This window comes from Onychostoma macrolepis, chromosome 16 (assembly GCF_012432095.1).
Source record: "Onychostoma macrolepis isolate SWU-2019 chromosome 16, ASM1243209v1, whole genome shotgun sequence".
Classification (NCBI taxonomy): Eukaryota; Metazoa; Chordata; class Actinopteri; order Cypriniformes; family Cyprinidae; genus Onychostoma; species Onychostoma macrolepis.
In genome coordinates, this window is record NC_081170.1 from 15,174,971 (window position 1) to 15,197,395 (window position 22,425).

General features: G+C 36.1%; 4 protein-coding genes across 8 annotated transcripts; 1 reads left to right on the forward strand and 3 right to left on the reverse strand.

Annotated features, from left to right (window-relative positions):
- Positions 1 to 45: 45 nt before the first annotated feature.
- crot (carnitine O-octanoyltransferase) lies at positions 46 to 9,529 on the reverse strand. Of its 2 annotated transcripts, none has more exons than XM_058745833.1 (17): positions 9,348 to 9,529; positions 8,886 to 9,002; positions 7,167 to 7,291; positions 6,874 to 7,055; positions 6,594 to 6,718; positions 6,410 to 6,518; positions 5,847 to 5,940; positions 5,538 to 5,663; positions 5,311 to 5,412; positions 4,487 to 4,570; positions 4,308 to 4,415; positions 4,044 to 4,174; positions 3,838 to 3,961; positions 2,992 to 3,070; positions 2,815 to 2,908; positions 2,585 to 2,704; positions 46 to 1,977 (listed from the first exon to the last, which is right to left on the reverse strand). In XM_058745833.1, exons 2-17 carry the CDS (start codon positions 8,998 to 9,000, stop codon positions 1,857 to 1,859), a joined length of 1,839 nt encoding a protein of 612 aa, XP_058601816.1. In that variant the 5' UTR covers positions 9,001 to 9,002; positions 9,348 to 9,529; the 3' UTR covers positions 46 to 1,856. The 2 variants fall into 2 exon arrangements, with proteins under 2 accessions (XP_058601816.1, XP_058601814.1); XM_058745831.1 differs by having other exon boundaries at positions 8,886 to 9,019; positions 9,348 to 9,526.
- A 1,010-nt stretch (positions 9,530 to 10,539) lies between these two features.
- acbd7 (acyl-CoA binding domain containing 7) lies at positions 10,540 to 12,138 on the reverse strand. Of its 2 annotated transcripts, XM_058745839.1 has the most exons (5): positions 11,864 to 11,975; positions 11,663 to 11,771; positions 11,220 to 11,337; positions 11,064 to 11,126; positions 10,540 to 10,859 (listed from the first exon to the last, which is right to left on the reverse strand). In XM_058745839.1, exons 2-5 carry the CDS (start codon positions 11,765 to 11,767, stop codon positions 10,786 to 10,788), a joined length of 360 nt encoding a protein of 119 aa, XP_058601822.1. In that variant the 5' UTR covers positions 11,768 to 11,771; positions 11,864 to 11,975; the 3' UTR covers positions 10,540 to 10,785. The 2 variants fall into 2 exon arrangements, with proteins under 2 accessions (XP_058601822.1, XP_058601823.1); XM_058745840.1 differs by lacking the exons at positions 11,663 to 11,771; positions 11,864 to 11,975 and adding an exon at positions 11,984 to 12,138.
- An 819-nt stretch (positions 12,139 to 12,957) lies between these two features.
- rpp38 (ribonuclease P/MRP 38 subunit) lies at positions 12,958 to 14,026 on the forward strand. Of its 3 annotated transcripts, none has more exons than XM_058745835.1 (2): positions 12,958 to 13,068; positions 13,189 to 14,026. In XM_058745835.1, exon 2 carries the CDS (start codon positions 13,205 to 13,207, stop codon positions 14,024 to 14,026), a length of 822 nt encoding a protein of 273 aa, XP_058601818.1. In that variant the 5' UTR covers positions 12,958 to 13,068; positions 13,189 to 13,204. The 3 variants fall into 3 exon arrangements, with proteins under 3 accessions (XP_058601818.1, XP_058601819.1, XP_058601821.1); XM_058745836.1 differs by having other exon boundaries at positions 13,021 to 13,045; XM_058745838.1 differs by lacking the exon at positions 12,958 to 13,068 and adding an exon at positions 13,079 to 13,095.
- A 118-nt stretch (positions 14,027 to 14,144) lies between these two features.
- Positions 14,145 to 22,085, reverse strand: nmt2 (N-myristoyltransferase 2). The gene is made up of 12 exons (XM_058745834.1): positions 21,806 to 22,085; positions 20,894 to 21,011; positions 20,669 to 20,813; positions 19,093 to 19,211; positions 18,897 to 18,988; positions 18,654 to 18,770; positions 18,340 to 18,510; positions 18,114 to 18,222; positions 17,773 to 17,943; positions 17,527 to 17,694; positions 17,204 to 17,341; positions 14,145 to 15,843 (listed from the first exon to the last, which is right to left on the reverse strand). The coding sequence occupies exons 1-12, from the start codon at positions 21,916 to 21,918 to the stop codon at positions 15,823 to 15,825; spliced, it is 1,482 nt and encodes a 493-aa protein (XP_058601817.1). The 5' UTR covers positions 21,919 to 22,085; the 3' UTR covers positions 14,145 to 15,822.
- Between the last annotated feature and the right edge of the window lie 340 nt (positions 22,086 to 22,425).

Consider the following 22,425-nt stretch of genomic DNA (forward strand, 5'->3'; position numbering starts at 1 on the left):
TAGTTCATTGAAAGTTCATATACAAGCAGACAGTAGACTTCAAAATTCAAAATGTGTCATTTTTATTATTTTTTTGCACTTAAATTACATAAAGATGCAATGAAATGCACGTAGCGTTTCCTCTGAAATGTAGGACAGGAACTATTCTATTCACCAGTAGCTGATTGGAAGCAGATCTGAATGTGAGCAAAATGATTGGAACAGCCCAGAATAAATCAGAGAGAAGTCTGACATTTCACCCTTAGATCCAGTTAAGAATAAAAAAAATAAAATAGGTAAAATATGAATGGTTGATTCATTCATTCATTCACAATGAGACCAACAACATGCATTCAGAAAAAATAACTTGAATTGAATTTTCCTTTCATGCTGACTAAGTTTACAAACCTAAGTCACAGTGATAGGATGCCATATGCCAAGCTAGATACTGATAAAGATTTAATAATTCACTTGCCTTCCCATAAAAAGAAAATATTTCACCAAGACACTGGTTTAAAGATTTGCTGCATTTACACCTATGTAAAACAAAGTTCACATCTGTGCTTTGCTTTCACACTGAGACGCTTATGAAATAAAGTCTAAATTATTATTTCCACAAAAGTAACTATGCGTTAAACAAGCATTTAGATTTGAGAGCTGTAATCATTTTAATTGCTACTGTAATATATTTACAGTCAACGCACTTTTCAGAGACGCCAGTCTCAAAAATGCAATAAACGAAAACAATCAGTCATATTTGAGGCCATAAATGATAAAGCAAGTGGACAAATAAAATTCTTACAGAAATACATGGATTATTCACACCATATGAATACTCAGTGGCAATGTTTACAATATCTTTTACAGGTAATGGCGACAAGCAAACTTGTGTTCTTGGTAAATTTGTGGGCAATTCCCATTCAAATCTACATGCATGAATGACAAAATTTGCCATTCAAAATAACAGGTGGAAAACATTTAAGGTCATTTAAGGAAGGAAGCAGCCTGTAATATCTGAACCAATCAAAATTACAACTTTCAGGAACATTTATTCAGTGTTTCCCAATAAATAGGAAAGCAGTGCAAATTAAACCTACAATTGTTAACAAACAGTAACAAAGCATGTATATCTACATTATAAAAACATTCATTTATATCCTATTGGTGAAAAAAGATTCGACTACAGTGCATTAAGCCTTAAAGTTTGAAAACCGTATAAGAAAATCTTCAAATTATGAAAATAAAGAGGAATTATATATCTGCATTATACTTGCGCTGTTGCATTGATTTGTGCATTAACAGTCTATCTGTTGTGTATGAGTGTAAGGGGTTAATAACAGCTCAAGATGGACTTCCACACTTGATGGCTGTTTATTGCCTATAAATCACTTGAGAATATTAAAATCATTTTGTTAATGTCTCCATCTAGTGGACTTATGATGCATGAGCATCCTGTGACATACAGTTTCACAGATCTACAGTTAACAGGAAACAATACTGCTAATGTAGCAAAAACTGTAGGTTAAAAATCATGCAGCCCCCTCAGAGGCGGATTTCCTGATTGAAGTGATTCAGAGACGACTAACTGAAGGCACGTGAGAGTTTAAAGCACCTGCTGTACTAAATCCAGATTCTTTCTGAAAATCAACACCTTAATGTCTGGTAATTTCTCAAACAAATTTCACATTTCTTCACAATTCTACTCTATCTAATGTATATATTCTGGATATGACCGAACAAGAGGGCATATGAACCATTTTAAATTCACAGCATGGTAGATCTGTCTAAAGGTAAGGTCATGTCTAAGACATCAGCCCTTTTGCTCCTGTCCAATGGCATAACTAAAGCAGTGAGGTTACTTCCCAGAATGCTCTGCTTCACAGCTGGGACTGGGTAGTGACGTGCATGATGTCATGTAAAGAGGTGCAGAGGTTCTGAAACAGGGTTTCAGCATCTGTCTCTGGGTTGGACTTCCAAGCGGAGCAGGACGCAACAATTCTGAGAATAAAGAATACATTAAATATAGAATTGAATTAAATTAGATCAATATAATAATAAATTATAATAACATGCCAGAAGAACTTATAATACACTACTGTTCAAACGTTTAGAATAATTAAGATTAAAAAAAAAAAAAATTAAAATAAATATTTTAGAATGCTCACTAAGGTTGAATTTATTTGATTAAAAATACAGTAATATTGTGAAATATTATTAACATTTAAAATAACTCTTATCAAATTAAATAGATTTTAAGATATAATTTATTGCTGTGATAGCAAAGCTCAATTGTTAATAATGGTTCTTATTATCAATGGTGAAAATATTTTTGTGGAAACCATGATACATTTTTTCAGGATTTTTATTTTTTATTTTTTTTGGATAGAAAGTTCAAAAGAGCAGCGTTTATTTGAAATGGAAATGTTATGTTGTAACAGTATAAATGTATTTACTCTTAAACGGTTTACTGCTAACAGTTTTTTTTTTAAATTAATTGAATGCATCCTTACTGAATAAAAGTATATAACGTGAAATAATATTTAAAAAATATTGAAAATATATATTTTTTCCTTTTTTTTAATGGCATAAACTGATATGAACCAACCTGTCATCACGAATGCGGTAGAAAAACCCATATCCATGTGGCACCATTGGTGCAACTGCTCCCAGTACAGTGGTGTAGCCCACCAGACTAGTGGAAAGCACAAAACTCCCCCCTCCTCCACTGTAAATACAGAGTGACACAAGAGGAGTTGCAGTAAACCGCCTTTACAGTTATACACATAAATCAATACACTGGAAATGAACCATGGGAAATAAAGTGTTGGGCCAGACCTCTTAGTATAGAGCGGATCTGTGTAGAGTTCATGCACAGGAAGACCCTCCTCTTTGGCAATCAGGTATAAGCCCAGGAGGTGTCTGTCAAAGCCTGTGCAAAGATCATTCAAATATTTGTCCCTGCCATATTATCTATTACACAATGTAAATATTATTACACTGACAAACACAAACCTTTTCCATCCTGCGCCTCTGCCATCAGTTTGTTATGTTTGCTGAAGGCTGCATTTAAAACTTGTCTTTTCTCTTCAGTCTGTGTAAAAAAGACAAAAAGCCATCAAAGCAAACCAAATGTCAAGAACAGTGGTTCTCAACCAGGGGCCTCAGCAAACTTCCAATGACTTAAAGCACTAAAACAATAAAAAAACCTGGATAATATGAAGTATCCTAATTTTAAAAATGCGATATCGAAGTTCTAAATTAGTAAAAAAATAAATAAATAAATAAATAAAAAATTAGCCAGTAAATCATAAAAGACCCTAAAAAGTTAAGTACATTTATTGGTTAAAAAAAAAGTTTAAAAAAACCCTAAACCTAACCCTAGAATTCTGAAATTGTTTTAATTATAACTAGCAGATGTACCAGAGGAAACCAATATATACAGTTCATCCCCAAAAATAAAAATTCTACCATGTCCACCCAAAACCATATGATTTTCCTCCATGAAACTTTAAAAAAAATGAGCAAAATGTCCAAGTTGCTCTTTCCCATTTAAAGAAAGGGAATGGAGGAGGAAAAAAAAAAAATGGTCAGCTATATTCCAAAGATACCATACGACAGCTATGTATAAGCACCAGACTGAAATTTAAACCGTTATTTGCTGAAAATCTTTGCCACAATGCTGCAAACACCTTCACGCTCCTGTAATATAGAGCACAAGCCGTATGGACAACTTTATGATACTCTTATAGAAGCCTGACAGCTCTGGATGGGTCATACAGGTTTGGAGGATGAGTAAATGACGACAGCATTTAAATTTACGGCTGACCAATCCTTTATTATCACACACAAGGCACTCACAGTGGCTGTAGGGTTCAACATGGTTCCGCACCAGTGCTGGGCCTCCACAGTGCAGGGCCTCATGGTCTCCGTGCGGCCATGAAAGAAACGGCGTGTGGTGGCGGTCTCATAACAACTACCAGACCTGAGAATGACAGAGAAAGATGCCAGACTTAGCAAGGGCTGTGTTTTGATTTTTCAGTCAGGATGCTATCGGACACACTTACTTTCCGTGTAGCCTGTAGTATGCTAACTGCAGAGCCAGCTGGACAAAAGTGTCAGGGTGAAGATTTCTCTTCTTAATGGCTGCTTTTCCAAATGAGGTGAAGGCATAGCTGACGACCTGCAGGTCCTGAGACTGTAGATACAGAAGCTTTGAGACTAAAACTAAAAAACCATGTATGTTTACAGTATATTCTGTATGTATTAAAGCATAAAGGGATTGTATAACAAAGACTCAGTAATGATATAACTGTGTGTGTGTTACTTACAGTTTTGGTGTACTGTTCTTTAGCCAGGGCGATGTCTCTCCTCACCCCTTCATCTACGGTGAATATCAGCTCCTCCGGCACAGGCATCTCACGCACAACCTCTGAACCCTAGGAGTCATATAATAATTTCAACGTGCATATAAAATGACATACGCAAATATACATAAACGCAGTCTTACCTTCCACACTCCACCACAGGCCCTCAATTTTTGATCTACGTAATATCCATTAGATACCAAGACCATGGCATCATATGGCGCATGCTTTAAAACAAAGACATATACAATAATGACATTAAAATATGATTATTATTCAATTATGTATGACATGGACTGCGATAACGACTGGTAATATTCTGACAAGAAAATTGTATTCATCAAAATAATGTCATATTTGGAATAAATGCACACATAGTGCAACATAATTACACCTTATTTCACTTCACATTGTGTGATATAGTTATTATTCAATTTTTGAAATGTTTTTGAAAGAAGTCTCTTATGATCACAGAGGCTGCATTAATTTGCAATCAAAATACACTAAGAATAATACAATACAGAATAATATAATACAGAAATACATTACAAATCGTGAAATATTATTACAATTTAGAATCTGACAAAAAAAAAGGAGCTGTTCAGTAGTCGGTACTCCAAAAATCATTCTAATATGCTGATTTGCTGCTCAAAAAAAATCTATTAGCATCAATGCTGAAAACAGTTGCTTAATATAGTTGTGAAAAGCATGATACATATTTTCAGGATTCTTTGATATATTAAAAGTTCAAAAGAACAGCATTTATTTGACATAGAATATGCAAATGCAGTGTAATGTAAAAATGCCATGTAAAAGTCACTGTCTTTTGATAAATGTAATGCATCCTTTCTAAATAAAAATATTACTTTTTTTTTAAATCATACTGATCCCAAACATTTGAACAGAAGTGCATGTAAAAATATACACAAATTCTAAAAATGCTGCAATAATAAATGTTTGTATTTACATCACAGTTAGAAGCGAAGGTCCCATTGGAGAAGCAGATCAGATTGTAAGATTTATCACCCCAGCGGATCGTGGGGTCACCAGTTAATGCCAGGTGGGTCAACTATTAAAAGAGAGAGAGAAATCTTTGTAAAGATGGCTGAAAAAGAAACTTAGTGTCATACAAATACAGTATCTGAGTGACATTCATGACAGTCCTCATAAAAGTGTGTATGTATCGTGCTCAACCTGTGTGTAGTTTTCAGGGCTGGAATAGGGCTTGGCATCATCCAGGCCGAGCACAAATAAAGAGCTCTGAATGGTCTCTAGTATGGTCTTATTCACAGGATCAATGGAGATCAGATACTCCCGAGCCTGAAGAGACAGACACATGAAAAATCTCATCATCATAACCATTCAATACACTATTAAACAGATTTATAAACTGTCAGTGTAGGTTTTAATTCTTTCACATCCTCTGTAGAGTGTCAGGTGGAGTTCATTTGCACACTGTAATGTGATTGGTTGAGCTGCTCCCGTGGGGGGCGTGGCTCTTACCTTTGCCCAGCGCGTCCTTTCTTCAGTGGTGAGAGCGCTCACTCCATCCCCCTCCGGCTCTCCATCACAGCATTCTTTAATGTAAGTCAGCTGCCTAAAGAACACAAGGGCTATGTGTGGAAAAGCATGCTGCTTTGCTGCAGTATATAGTATGCATACTGTTAGGATCAGACAATATTTGGCCGAGATACAACTATTTGAAAATCTGGAATCTGAGGGTGCAAAAAAAATCCAAATATTGAGAAAATCACCTATATTGTTGTCCAAATGAAGTTCTTAGCAATGCATATTACTAATCAAAAATGCAGTTTTTATACATTTACGGTAAGAAATTTACAAAATATCTTCATGGAACATGATCTTTGCTTAATATCCTAATGGTTTTTGGCATAAAAGAAAAATGTATAATTTTGACCCATACAATGTATTTTTGGCTATTGCTACAAATATACCCCAGCGACTTAAGACTGGTTTTGTGGTCCAGGGTCACATATTATAGATTACACTGGATAAATAAAACCAACCCACTGAATCGTTGAAAACTAGGACACTAGGCACTATACCTCAACAGCTCTGGGGGAGTGAGGATACGACCATCACAGAGAGCATCAAATGTGAAGACCCTCCCACGACACATCACTATCATGTGAGAAGGGCAGGGTCCTTCGCTCTCTACAACACACAGAGATCACATAAAGGAACATATGGATGCATTTATGCATACAAACAAGCATGCATTTGCCTAACCTGTTTTGAAGAAGTTGAGGATGGTGTCTTTATTGACGCCAGGCACTTTGCAGGTGCAGAAGAGCATGCGGAACTGATCCATGTCAAAGGGCATCGTTCCTGCTTTATGAACGGCCAGCCTCTCCCTGATGAGTATCAACAAGTACAAACAAACAGCCATATTACATACTTAATACATTACTGATACTTACAACAAGCCATTCACAATCAGAAATTAGACACTTATGAAAGACATGTACTTCATTGGCTGTTTCTTTGTTTCTCATAAGCGATCACTTACGTGCGGATAAGGTCCCAGTACTGGAGGATGAGCCACAAATTCAAGCTGGTCCTCTCTAGCTGTGTGCCATCACGTACAGGCCAGCAGTGCTCCACGTAGGCTGTAGGTCCTCCAAAATTCACATTCAGCTGAGAGGGGATGCGCACCTCTAGATACGCTGTGTCCAGCCACCAGTCCTCAAGCTGAAGAAGATCACACGAAAATACATGCCATTTATGAGTTAAGTGATTCATTAGTCTGGCTCAAACAAGAGCAGTGCAAAAAGAAAAAAAAAGAAAAAGGTGGCCTATTACCCAGTTGCGCCTGCTCTTGGCTCTCTTCAGAAGCTTCTGATGTAGGTGTTGTCCAATGCCCTCCTCAAAGCGTTTCACAATGGCCACTGTGGCTCGAAACTCCTCCTCAGATGCAAAAGGTTTTACTGAAGAAATCATAATAATAATAATAATAACAAATCAAATTCATTTTTCTCTGTAAGGTGAACATGTATTTTACTCATTGCCCTATAAAACTGAATGTCTTTTCTGACAATAAATACATTTTTAAAAAGTAAGAAATGTTTAACAACGTTTTGTTCATGTTTGAGCAATAATCCATTAATAATATACCCTTTGAATATTACATGTACAAATTGTGGTATTTTTTAATATAAACTATTTATGCACTATTACATGTACATCATTTGTACATGTAATATTTAAAGTTAAGTTAAGTAAACAACAAAATCATTATGTTCAAAAACGTTTTGAACGTTTCATTCATTCAAATATCATCAGTCACGAATGTCATTACATTTTTCTTAGGAAAACCCAATTTGACATAAAACAAAACATCCATTTTCATGAAATGTCCGGATGTGTGATACAAAAAGGATTTTGTAAATAAAACAATATCAAAATAATCTTTAATACAGAAATTTTAAATAAGTTGATCATAAAATGCATTTAAGCCATTTTTGTTTGATTTACTTTCTTTAATGTAAAGAAATATTTAAAATTCCATAAAAGTAAACAAAAAACTAAATATAAATATCATAATATATATAAACTTTATATGTACTGTAAACTTTATAACATTGACAAAGACCAGTGCCATTTTAGTATTATTTACTACTATAGTTTTTCTATTTATTTATTTATTGTTCTTTTTTACATTTTAAATCAGTTTATCATTTTTGTTTTCAGTCTAATTTTAGTAATTGTTTCATCATTTTATTTTATGTACTTTTATTTAACTACTTCTATATAGATTTATTTTTATTATTATTTATGGAATTTTTTCATTTGAGTTTTGGTCATTTTAGTACTTCAGCTTAACTATTTATAACGTGTGTGTGTGTGTGTGTGTGTGTGTGTGTGTGTACCTGTTTTTCTATTCAGGTGGGGACTTAAACCTGAATACACACAGACTCATGGGGACTCGTGTCACGGTGGGGACCTAAATTGAGGTCCCCACGGTTAAACAAGCTAATAAATCACACAGAATGAAGTTTTTTGAAAATCTAAAAATGCAGAAAGTTTCCTGTAAGGGGTAGGTTTAGGTGTAGGCTTGGTGTAGGGTGATAGAATATACAGTCTGTACAGTAGAAAAAGCATTACGCCTATGGAGAGTCCCCACAAGGATAGCAAACCAGACGTGTGTGTGTGTGTGTGTGTGTGTGCCTAATTTCAATGAACAAAAATGATGTTTAATCACTGATCTACAATAGAGAACATTATATAGATCAGTGTTTTTAATAGAAGGACAAACTGAAATAGCCCTGGTAGTGCCTGCATTTACTATTTAAAATGTTAACATGAAATCAGTGCAGTTTGTACTTTCATTTACAGTCAACAACTCCATGCAAAGGCCATCAACAACTTTTTTTTTCTTCTTTTTTTCTTTTATTCCCCTCGAACTTAAAAGCAAATTTTACTCACAAATGTTCCCAGTTAAATGAAACAGGTTAATAACACAACTATCCCATGTAACACATTAAATAGCGAGCAGAATGCAGGTTTGTGTTGATCTCTCACCTGCATGCAGGTATTTGTTGAGAGAGTCGTGTAGATCGGGCACAGGTAGAGGAGGGAGGCTGCTCTGATACTGAAACGTCCGCTCCGCAGTGGACTCGAACACCCGATTATCCATTACTACTGGACCGATTCAACTGACAATCAGATCAGACGAATACTCAGAACGACTCAGTGGCAGCATGTCCAATCATAACGTATCAGATTACAAATACACTTCTGCACAATCTGTTTGTGTTTACTCCCCCAGAGACGTGCACTTGACGCAGTGACTTTCAATGCAGGATTCACTCTAGATTTAAAGCCCTAATGCATAAACAAATCACTTCATGAAATGACTAATAAAATCACTTTATCGGGAATACACATAAAAAAAAATTTTTTTTTTAAAATTTAAAAAACTCATATCATAAAACATGTGCAGGTCATGATGAACACACATAATGTAAACAGAAAGTGACTAACCTCAATGAGACAAGAGACTGTAGCAATGCAGAAACGGCTATAAACGCAGTCTCGATACTTTACTGAAGAACCTCGAAGCTTACATTCAACACCAGATCGGGAATCGCTCCCGTTACCTTTGCCCTAATTACTGAAAAGTGAAGTCAAAAACAATAACACTGACTCAATCAAACATGGCTGCCTGCCTGAACAGATTTCAAAATACAGGTTCTGCAGGAACTTCAGCGAGCAGTGAATGACTGAATAAATGAAATTTTCTGTTCATTTTTAGACTAAATAAATATTTTCAGACATTTTTTTAATGTTTTTCACTAACACAAAAAGCGCTGTTATTAATTTGGTTACAACAAAATCATTATATTCAAAAACGTTTTGAACGTTTCATTCATTCAAATATCATCAGTCACGAATGTCATTAAATTTTTCTTAGGAAAACTCAATTTGACATAAAACAAAACATCCATTCTCATGAAATGTCCGGATGTGTGATACAAAAAGGATTTTGTAAATAAAACAATATTAAAATAATCTTTAATACAGACATTTAAAATAAGTTGATCATGAAATGCATTTAAGCCATTTTTGTTTGATTTACTTTCTTTAATGTACTTTTTAATACCTTAAATGACCCAGACAAGAATAATGACACAGTCACGTCATTGACTATATGTATATATATAGTAAAAGATTATATATTGTGTTTAACAAAACAACCTTTTACCTAAAAAAAAAAGTTTATACATCTTTATAATAAATAAATAAATATAAAAGGAGAAAGAGAAATAATTAAATGGGTAAGAAATTAAATAAGAAATTCGTTTAATTAAATAAATTAAATTTAAAAAAAGTTAATTTAGATAACTTAAATTATTGGTTTGTTGCAATTACACTCGTTTGATTCACTCAAGAGTTCTCTGGCATGTTTCTGAGTGCTGTTTTTCCCTGATTTGGCAACACCTACAAGGCCTGGCTTTGGTAAGATTTCCACATCTTGCATTCTGCATTCGATCCAAAGAGCTGTTGTGATGACTACGCTTCAGTGAGTGCACTGCGGATAAAGAAGCTCTTTGTGTGAAGGGCACAATTACTGGTCCTCAAGCCTGAGGACTCAGCTAATACTAATGAAGCAATACATAAAAACTCCCTGCAGAATTTAATTTCATGTTTAGATATATAAAATAAAGAGGAGAGCTTTAACATATTTGACATCTTTATTTAATTACAAGATTATATTCTTACATCTTTAGAGTTGAGTGGTATCTCTATGAAACCAAGTGAGTTATCTTTTAATCTGTTAATCTATATCACATAAGAAGAAAACAGGTTAAAAACCCAAAACAAACAAAAAAATCCTGACCTCGATTCATATTTTAATCTTACAGTTTTTTCATAGTGAAGCTTTAATATCTACCTAAAACTAAGTAGATGATTTCTCCAATCACATTCCGTACTTTTCAATGGCTTTCTTGGCCAGGGATATGTAGGCATTCATGGCATCTTCATTTGACATACCTGTTAGAGAAAAGAGTGATACATGAATCAAGCCATCATCAGAAACATTTGAAGGAAGGGGCTCTTATGTAGCCGAGTACAAATCTGAATACAATTTATATAATAAATACAAACAAGTGCGAGTACAACTATGGCATTCCTTTTAACTGCTCGAAAATATAGAGGAAAAAGCAGGATAAAGGTTGTTTTTTTTTTCTTTCTTACCTTTCCTTGAATTCCAAGCATCCCATTTGGCTTTCCCTTTCAAATCTGTAATTCCAGGTTTGTCTGCACAAAACAAATTTGAACTATTAGATCTAAGCGCCAAGCTCAGATATGGTTTAATTAATACAAATATTTATAATGGTCTACAACAATTACCAGTATTAATGTCCCCAACGATGGCTTGCTTATAGAGGCCATACAAATCCAGCAGCTCTTGGTCTGTAGGTCTGGTTTTCACTTTCTTTACGTTCTCTGCATGTTGCTCAAATTCAGCCTACAGCCACAGAGATCATGATTTATTTATTTATTATTATTATTATTATTTATTTATTTTTTTATTTTTTGCTGTGATCCTATAACAATATTATTAAGCTCTAATGTGTATCAGCTTATATTGGGAAAAAAAGTGTCACATAGTCTGACCCATTTTGCCCCACTAAGCACATTCTTAATCAGCTATTGTTCAGTATCACAACGAACTAATAGTTTTGCGTGCCAGCATGAATGCTCTTTGTACCCATATAAACCTACAGGATATGGGTTGGCATTTGAGAGACAGGCTTTCATATGAAATGGATTGTATACATCGCGCAACTTACTTTTTTGGTAGAGCAAGAATAAAGGGCAAAATGACGTAATACATTCACGAGCGCACATCCAGAAGCTGCAGATGAAAACAATCCTGATATCTGGATGCGTAACATGCGCCTGAGCGCACGACGACAATACAATTAGCTTTTGCGTGTACAACAAAATCTAAAGCAGTATTATAATAAGGCTTGTAATCTTTAAAATCCTACCTATATATATCCAGCTGTGGAGTTAAAGAACTATCCAAACGTTTTGTTATTCATGCATTAACTCACATCTCATCAAAAGCAAGGAACGTGGAATTGAAAGAAAACCGTGCAGATAAATACCTTCAAAGTCATTTTCTTAGGCGAGTACTGTGCGGCTGGGCGCGTCAGCTAGAACGTAGCGTAGATGCACTGATGAATAGAGTTTACGATGATCTCCAAGTGCGCTGCTGTGGAGCTGAGCGCTGATTGGCTGGTGGAACGTCCGAGGGAGAAACCCAGTGAACTTCGGTTTATTCTATTTCTATGGTGAAACAATTCATTCCAGCATTGTGCCTTTAGCTTTCACACGCAGCTTTATGTAACACGAGATCCAGAGTGATTTTATTTTATTTTACCAGCAAACAATGGGCAGACATATATCTGTTTTCAAGTTATATAATATTTATAAACATAAAAACAAATCAAATAAAGCAGATTGTTTTGAAAGCAAAAATTAGATATAAAATGTATTTATTAAGGTAGCTCATATAGGTCTATTTTTTTTTTTTTTTTTGACTTTATGTATTTAGATCTTGTAGACCAAACAATGAATGTTACAATCATAAAACACAGTGCTCATCAATATTAGGAAAAACAAAACAATAATGCGGGAAAATATAAATAACATATAGTTCGCTAAATAAGTCTTACATGACCAGAACCAAAATAAACAGCTGTGTCAGGACCATAATAGAGAATTTATTTTTGTATTTATATTTATATAGTCATTTATATAGATCAGTTGTCAGGACAGCAAAAGCACAGTTTACGTAACTAGTCTCTCTCTCTCTCTACTTAATAATGGAGTTTGTTTAGAAGGGTAAATAAAAAAATACAAAAATCCAATTAATTTTAATTTATTTAGATAAACTAATAACAATAGTTTTATTTATATCATTAATGATAATAATATAAATTATATATTTTGTTACTTATAAAATATTTATTAGCTGAATTTGACAAAAAGGCCTGTGGACGTTTTCAGTCAGTTGAACAGCGCTGCTTGTTTAAAAGGACAGTCAGCCGCTAGATGGCAGCGTGGATTTTAGAAACCATATACGATTTATTGTGTGACCACCAGAAGAAGACCTTCAAAAACAACATGTCTGCGCACATGCTTTGAAAATTAAACCTTTATAACGGGTGAGTTCAGGCTATTTTATAAGGTTTGCATAAGTTAACTGCTGATAATTGTACGTTTTGGTTCATTTAAAAGAGTTTTAATGTAATGCTGCATGCCTCATTGAGCTTCTTATAATTATTAATGCAAAAATTTTGCTTAAAAGCATTTTTCCAGAAAAAATGTCTACCCCAGCGAAAGGAGCAACGAAGAAAGAAAAAAAGAAGCCCATACCAGTGAAAACTTCACTGAACAGTCCATACAGCATTCACTGGAGTCCACTGGAAAGAGAACACAAGCATTTTATACTGAACACACTTAAAGTCAAACTAGCCGCCGTTGGGCTTCAGAAACAACGAGTCAATAGGTTTCGCGAGTGGGGAAGCAGAAGAAGGTCGAGAAAAAAGGCATCAAAACCCACTGAGGAACAAAAGCCAGCTCTCGAACCCGCAGAGAGCGTACAGACTCCCTCAAAGCCCACCAAACCGTGTTGGAGCAACCCGGCCGTGAGGAACCAGCTGGCCATCGGCATCAACGAGGTCACCAAAGGCCTGGAGAGGAATGAACTGAGCTTGGTGCTCGTGTGTAATTCGGTAAAGCCAGCACACATGACATGCCATTTAATCCCGCTGAGTAAAACCAGGTCGGTGCCCGCCTGCCAAGTTCCCAGTCTGAGCGACACTCTCGCGGGGCTGCTGGGTCTCAAGTGCGTCCTGGCGCTGGGATTCAGAAGCGGCACCGAGGAGTTCGAGGATGTGGTCCGCGCGATCACACCCGTGGTTCCGCCGCTCAGCGTGGCTTGGATCCCGACGAATTCCACAGAGGAAAAGCAGAGCGATAGAGTAAAGGGTAAGAAGAGGAAACTAGAAGAAATGTCGGATGAAGCCAGTGACGCTTCTGCTTTAATCCTCCAGCCTCTAAAAGTGAAGAAAATCATCCCAAATCCTACGAAGATCAGAAAACCCAAGAAGAAAGGAAAGAAAAAGTACTTATCAAGTGTTTAACCTGTGCTCTATGAATGCAGGTTACTATGTAGTATTTGGACAGATGTGGATTGTTTAGTACGTGTATATTTTCATAGGTTTATGTTATGGTCATGAAGAGGAAAAAGACCGAGATGAATTCTGTTTTATATTTTGGATGCTTTTATTCAGTCAAATATCCATGCTGGTATACCTTGATGTATATTTTTGACAATTAGATATTTGGGTGGACTGTCATGTTTGACATGGTGCTGGTACTTATTCCCATCAGTTCCAACCTGCAATGGAGTTCAATAAAAATACTGTCTTCAGAAAGAGAAAGCTGATCATTTAAAACTTCACAATTTGACATTTAAAAAACAACCTCTCTGAAATAAGGCAAGTACTTTGGGTGTTCTCACCGTAACCCATAAGTTCTTAAACCATACAGATTGGAAAAAAAGTTTCATGCTCATTTCATACAGCAAGCCTTAGAAAAAACATACGCAAACTGACATTCGCAAAAGTGCCCTGGACGTTATTGAATGAAACCACCGGTTGAAATGTGGAACTTTGAGAAGAGTACCTTTCTTTTTAAGCATGTCTGGACGTGCGCTTATTTAAAAGCATATTGTAGATTCAGAAACATTAAAGCAAACCATGACAAGATAAGCTGTATCAACATAAAATCAGCTTCTGCTATAGAATAACGTTGTTCACATTTCATTACGCCTCACCAGTGATTGTAACTGAACAGCGAGCAAGCTTTCCTGACCGCATCACCAAAAGCACTGGGAGAAATGCTTATATCAAAATGACAATGCAAACACGATTGTTTAACTTTCCTTGTGCTTAAGTATAGCAAAATTACCAGGGCCTGATCGCAAATGCACCAGGTTATGGTTTGACTGCAAAGAATACTGACAACAAAGAAAATCAAGAATAAAATGGAACATGTAACTTAAATACAATTCTAAATATCAGAATTGCTTTACTAAAATGATAATTTAAAAACACTAAATGGTAAAGAACAGAAACGGGTGGGAAAAAGAAGCTACTTAAGGTGTGACAATCATGTCTTCATGAAACAAAACGTAAATGAATTCACATTCAAAATTCTAAATGTTTCTTTTGGACACACAAAACCTAAATAAACATATTATTCTTAAAAATGCACCTCAGAGCAATCTGGCCCTTTTATAAACAAGTTGATGTTGTGCTTCAAAATGCAATACATTCTTCCACACGGTTAACCATTTACACTCCCCCCTCCCTCCCCTCGCACAGACAGCAGGAACTCCAAACGGAATATGACTTTAAAGGCAGCTCCATAGAAAAGACTTTGGATTTCAACCCCCCCGTTCCTGTTCCGTTGTAAACCTCACAACACATAATAAATATCTGGCATTAAATGTACAGCTTGCTAATTCACACAAATGTATCAACACTCCTTCATAATACAAACGAACAGAAAGACAAAAACAATGGGATTAAACTTGTTCTGTGAGAGGATACAGACTGCATGTTAAGGAAAATAAACGAACACTACTTGTGTGTATATATGTATGTGTATGCATGTATGAATGTGTGTATACAGCTTGTGGATGTGTTTGACCTTGATAAATGTTTCTCACATTCTCAGAGAGAGAGAGAGTCAAAGACAAAGAAGAAAGGAGGGGAGACCCCTCAATAACTGGAACAAGACCTAAGAGAGCTGCACAACATAACTCATTCACTTTGAATGGATGTCAGTTTCTCCTCTTTATATTGACTACGCCCAGGTCAGAGAATTTGAGATGGACCTCTCGATCAGTCTGCATCCAACACGAAGCAGCCAGTTACTGTAAAACAAGGCCAACCTGGGGAGAATGGAGAAGTGAATTAAAATGCACTCCAATATTTTAAATGGTAATGACTGATTATCATCATGTATTTAACATTTATACAGCTTACTTTATATTTAAGAAATATTTAATTACTAATATAAAAATGTATATACTGTATAGAAATAATGTGAAACCTTTTTACAAGGTAGTTTTTAAGGTCACCCTTAAAGCCACTGAAGACTTTCAAGACTTTACATGCAAATGTTTCTTTACCAAGCATTTAACTATCAAAGCCCATCGCTGCTATATAAAAAAAAAAATGAATAAAATGATTTAATAAAGTACACAATTATGACAACCATAAACATATGAAGAGTTCATTTGCAAAAACAGATAACTCCATTTTTAATTCTCAAATCATGTTTTTTCATTGGGCATTCCAATTAATCTCAATCAAACTGCAGTTGGGTTATTTTGATTAGGTTAAAAATAACTTAAAAAAATACAGCTAACTAACAATAAAACAAAAACATGATAACAATAATAAACATGATTTTTGAAAAAGTTAACTGTTTTTGCAAATAAACTTCATATATAGTTTTGTTTTTGTGAGAAGAGGTTAAGCATCAAAGCTGGGGCCTGTACCATGAAGCCGGTTTAGCTGGCTAGCCAGGTAAGTTTTAGTTTAGTTTGCGCCAACACTGGGTTTTAGGTACCATGAAAGTGGTTTGGCTTTTAGCAGTGTTCATCACCATAGTAATTTACGCTCCACAGTTAACCTGCTCCGGGGCAGGTTATGTTCTGGTTTAGAGATCTCAAACCGAAATTTGACCAATCAGCTTCAAGTAAAGTGACACGTCTCTGACGCAATAAAGCCACTCCTCCAGTTTCTCTTACTCCAAATTAAAGGACGCTACATAGTAAAACATATTTAAAGATAAAATCATCTGATTTTTAGAGATGATTATTTTATATTATTTATATAATTATTATACCCATAATCCATTACACAAGACAGCTTAGTAATTATTAAGCTTTTATTTTAAATTAATATGAACATAGATAATATGCAATATAAATAAGTTTTAGAATCAATAGCTGTAAACATGACTACATATGAGCTTAGATTTTTAAGTGTTTTTATACCTATCAATATTATAAACTCTATAACTTTACAACTTATACTTGCACTTTTATGCTCCATTAACTCAGGATCAAGCCTGAGTTGACAGAGAAAGTTGATGATCAGCTTCATGGTACCAACAAAGCCGGATTGGACTGGTTTGGTTTTGTCAACTCAAAACTAATCCTGTAACCCTGAGTTTGTTCAGCCACCATCATGGTACAGGCCCCAGGGATATAAAGACTTAAACAAAACAAAACTGAATCTTACTTTCTCTGGGTCCATGGGAGGGCATTTCCAGTTGTACAGATAATACTGCAGGTTACCATCACCAATCCCAAACTTGAGCTTTTCCAAGAAATTCTTATTGTCCATTAGATCCAGCGCATTAAAAACATCAAAACCTTTCTGATGTCCAGAAACATCCCCCCCAAAAAAAAAAAAAAAAAAAAAAAAAAAGAGGGAATATGAATTACAATATATGGAGGCTTATATCAGTAGTTATAGTAATAATCATTGGTAATTAGCCAGTCAACAAATCATTAGTAATCATCTTAGGTTAACAAGCTCTTTTGCTTCTGATGTGTTTGTACCTGTTTGGCTAGGATGAGAGCATCATTCATCAGGTCTATGAGTGGCGTCTCTGTGTGGACATTGTAAAAGGAATAAGCAGCCTTCAGGCTTTTGTGTAGTGGATGATGCATCACTGTGGATGGCAGGGTGTAGAAACTGATGAAGTCCGTTAGCATCCCGCCAGAGCCCTTTCAAGAGAGTAAGCGAGTAAGAATATGAAGATAAACATGATCAGCACATTTATAGATGCATGTTGCCACACGTACCTCGACTACAAAAGTGTCAATGATGTTCTCCTGTGGCAGGAACCAGTGCTTCACCTCCTCTTCCCCCAAGACAGGCCGCAGGTGGAACTGGCTCAGGTGTTTCTGCAGCAATGCTGTCACCTGCTTCACATCCCCATCTCCCATCGACCTCAAACCAGGAGTACGAGTGCTCTAAGGAAAAATACAGAACAAAATCATAGAATAAAAAAAAAAAAAGACCCCGAAAAAAAATAATATAGCATATAGGTTTGGAACAATATAATGGTAATTTCTGGATGCACCATTACTTTAAGAGTGTCGTTTCTGACGAATATTCATTTTGAAATGACAAAATGGCTTACATCAGGTAATCTGTACAGCTTCATTGTCCGTTGTAGTGTCATATTTCTGCTGAGATGGGAAAACTTAACCTCCACAAGCTTCCTGGGGTTTAGAGAGCGATGCCAGTATCTGTGAAGATACAGATTACAGGTTCAATCTCACTGAAATGCATCAAATTAGCATCTAATAACACAAATGAGAGTAATTAACATAAACTGATGTAGCAATCCAGTTAAAATTTGGTACCTGCATGTAGACACAGGTTTGGGCAGGACTACACCAGCAGTGTATACAGCCTGGAAAATTCCCTCTAAATTGACCCGCCGCGTGATCTCTCTGATTAGTACAGGGGCGACACGCTTTGAGCGCAATTTTTTATGCACACACAGGAAGTTAATCTCCACCATCCTCTTCAACCTTTGGATGCAAAGAGAATTAGTGCTATAGTAAGGACTGGAACAATGAACAATTCTCAAAATTTACAAACACAATTGGTAAAACCTACTCAAGAGTTTCAAGCTTCTGGTGCAGGCACTGATGTGATGTGGCCTGATACTCACGTGTCATAGATGTGGATGTCAGCAGGAATGGCACTGATGAACCCAACCAGCTTCTTATTGGACGAGACCCTGACACCACAGTGCCACTGGGGCAGCCAACCCGGGGGACGTAACGCCCTAACAGTGAAAGACAGCAAAAAGAAATGGTCACACATCTCACCCTGCATGCAGTGCAATGCACTACACTGAAGCTATCATCTTAAATGGGTAGAATATGAAGCAAAACATCAAACAATCACTTACCATTTCAGAAAGTTAGGAGAATAGTCAAATCTAAACATGTTGTCATCGTCCTCAACATAATTTTCATTCAGCAAAGTGTATAACTCCTTCAGCTAAACGCGAGAATAGAGAAAATGCTATGATTTTGTATACATAGGGCTATTTTATTTTTAAATGAATAACAAATACAAATGATTGTTTTCACTCATGCACATACCACTTCAGCATTGCTAAGGTCCAGTGTGTCCCACATAAAGCCCTGTGGGAGGGAATATGGCTCTTGTCTGATATTTTCTTTATCCGGCTCAATTGGTCCATGAGTTGTCACCACCTCATCTGCAAAGAAACAGAGGAAACACTTTAAATGCTGTTTATCTAGAAATAATATATAATGTAAAGTAGGAATTCTCCTTTTGACCTAAAATATTTTCTTGAAGATTTTAAGTGATTGTTTACTGTAGATTTATATATAAATATATTTAAACAAGGGATTCATGAACCTCACAACTCTGATGTAAATGATAATGAACAATCATCTGGTTATTATTACAAAATATATCCTACCAGGACAAACAGGGTCCTGATTCACAGCATAGGGCAGCAGTTCTCAATTCCAGTCCTCACATTTTGTGTGTATCTCTTATCGCTTCAGACCTTTGTTCTATTCGAACTTAAGTGCCCTGCGAAGTGGACATCACCGGATATTCTGCCATGATTCCAGTTCGAAGTGAGCGTATATGTAATTTAAAGGCCATTAAAGTGTACGAGACGTGAATTTAAATTGTATTTATTTACGCATGCATTTATGTCACACCTCTCTAGTAAGTTTCATCGGTTTGTGAAGACGCTGCAGGCATACAAAAATGTAATGAATGTTCCGAAGAAGTAAACTTCAATGGATTTCCTCCGCTCAGGGAGTAGAGAACAATGAACACTGTGTAGGGAGCATGTCAATCGGAACACAGTTCATGTACGTAGCTCTCTTCTAACGAGCTGATGATATGAATCAGGTGTGTTAACTAAGAGAGACATGCAAAATATGCAGAGCGAGGACTGGAATTGAGAACCGCTGGCATAGAGGATTTGTATCAACCTGCTGGTCTGTTCCATCTCACTGTACATTATCAAGCTTATTACTCAATTACTTAAATACATGACGTGGAATACTGATTAAAGCTGGAAGTTTGGGTGATATTCAGAAAGGATGGATTATAAAGTGACAGTAAAGACATGAATAATATTATAAAACATTACTATTGCACATAAATTGCTGTTGAAATGATTCACAGAATCCTAAAAAAATCTATTTCCAACATTGATAATAAGAAATGTTTCTTGAGCACAAAATCAACACATTAGAATAATTTCTGAAGGATTGTGACACTGAAGACTAGAGCAATGGCTGCTGAAAATTCTGCTTAAGCATCAGAGATAAACTACATTCTAAAAATATTCAGATAGAAAACAGTTATTTTACACTAAATAAATTTCACATTACTGTTTTTACTGTATTTGTAATCAAATAAATTTGGCTTTGGGGAGCATAAGAGACTTGTCTGAAAACATTAAAAAAATCTTTCCAACCCCTAACTTTTGAATGGTAGTGTAATTGAACATCTTATGCTTTCATTCATGATGCTGAGGTTGTGTTTTCTGAATAAACCGTAAGTTGCTTTGCTTGTTGAATACAACACTGTTTAAGGATCAGTGTAAGATTCTTACTGATTTGCCAAGGATTTGCCAAATTGCTTACATTTGCAATTGAACATGTGCAGAGGTGACGTATGACTTACTGAGTTTGGGCACGGGTTGAGTGTCCCAGAACTGGTACTTGTGCTTTGTGGCCTCATCTATATTTTTGGCTGGACCTTGACAAGTGGACAGGAGCTCCATAGCTCTCTGAATGTCCTGCAGTTTCTGCATTGGAATGGCAGGGTTCTGGGACAGGAAAAGAGGGAAATCAGCCTGTTTCTTTATTTCTTTTCTCTCTTTTTTTTAACACTATACAAAACAGAAACCTTTATCTCCTGAGAATCAGAGGCAGAGTCAGACTTGGTTCCTCCTGAGCTTGGTTTCTCCTTCTTTCTCTTCTGTTTCTTCTTTTTCTTCTTTGCACCAAGATCACCCCCAGGACTCCTTAACAAAACCACAACACCTTTCAAATGCCAGACAGACCTTACTGACAACGTGTATGAGCTGTTTATGGGATTCAAAGACATAACAGGTGAAAGTGTCAATGGGTTCCTGTTATAACAATAGCCTGGAGGGTGACTGCCAGAGGGAAAAAACATAAAAACAAGTGTCAGTCTCTTCATGGAAGCAGGTCAAACTTCATAAGGCTTTCCTGAGGGATGCAAGTCTGCCTGACAACAACAGACAATCATCATCCTCGGTCCCCAAGCTGACAAAGATGCTCGACTGCAATGCTGCTCACTCAGCTCATAAAGAGGATCAAGCGTGTTTGTATTGTTCAGAAGACACTCTAATGAAACAAGGCGGATCCTTTCCACTCCTATTATGTAAATATGAAGAACAATTGCAACTTAAAAACCAAACAGACTAATAAATGTGTTTAGAAATATAGCAGAGAAGCGCCTGGAAGACTTGTCTGACTGCTGAGCTCAAATAAATCCTTGAACATTAATGTCGAGCTAGCTAATGTTACAGCTAACTATTTTGATTCAAACGCTGTACAAAGTAAATCTCGACACTTATCTAGGCAATTTTAAAATGTTTCTATATACCGCTACACAGCCATCATGCAATTAAAGAGCTATTATATTAGTCGACTTGTTTAAAATGCACTAATTTTCCTCCTGGTTACCTGGTTGCTAAGCTAACCGTTTGTTTACATCTCCGGAGCAGTTAAACGGCGACGGTTTGCCGCGGCTAATCCTCGCGCAGACCGCAGCTCTTTAGCGCGTGCTCACCCCTGCATGTGCTCATTTTCCTCCTCGTTGTCTCCGTCGATGCCGCAGGTGTCCTGGTCGTCCAGCTCCAGGCTCTGCTGGCTGGCCGCGGACTCGCTGTCCTCCGCCATCATGGATGAATGTGCTGCAAATCCTCACGACAAAACCACGCAATAAAAACCACGGAAAACAGCACCGTCTACCGATTATTGGCACTAATAGCCCGTGAGAGTGTAAATGGAGAAAAGGACAGACCGACGTGATGATGTATATTTTCAAATGCAAATATTTGGTCAGTTGATTGTATTTAAAAAATAAGCTTTTTTTAATGATAAATAAAAATAATGTTTTATTAACACTGTTTGGACTAGAAGTTGTAGGAAGAATGTGACTGTATCTGATGTAATTGATTGTGAGCGTGAAACAAATGGTCAATATTATTAGACTTTAAAGTGTGTATCATTTCATTTCATTTGAGTTAAAATTGTTCAGGTTTACAGCAGTCTGGCTTACCCTAACCAAAAGTTATTTTTATTTGACAAAATGTGTAATAGCCTATCAACCGAGCTGGGTAATTAGCCCGTTAACCAAATCACGTGACAAAATTCGTTGTTAGTAACGTGATTTATTACATTACGCAT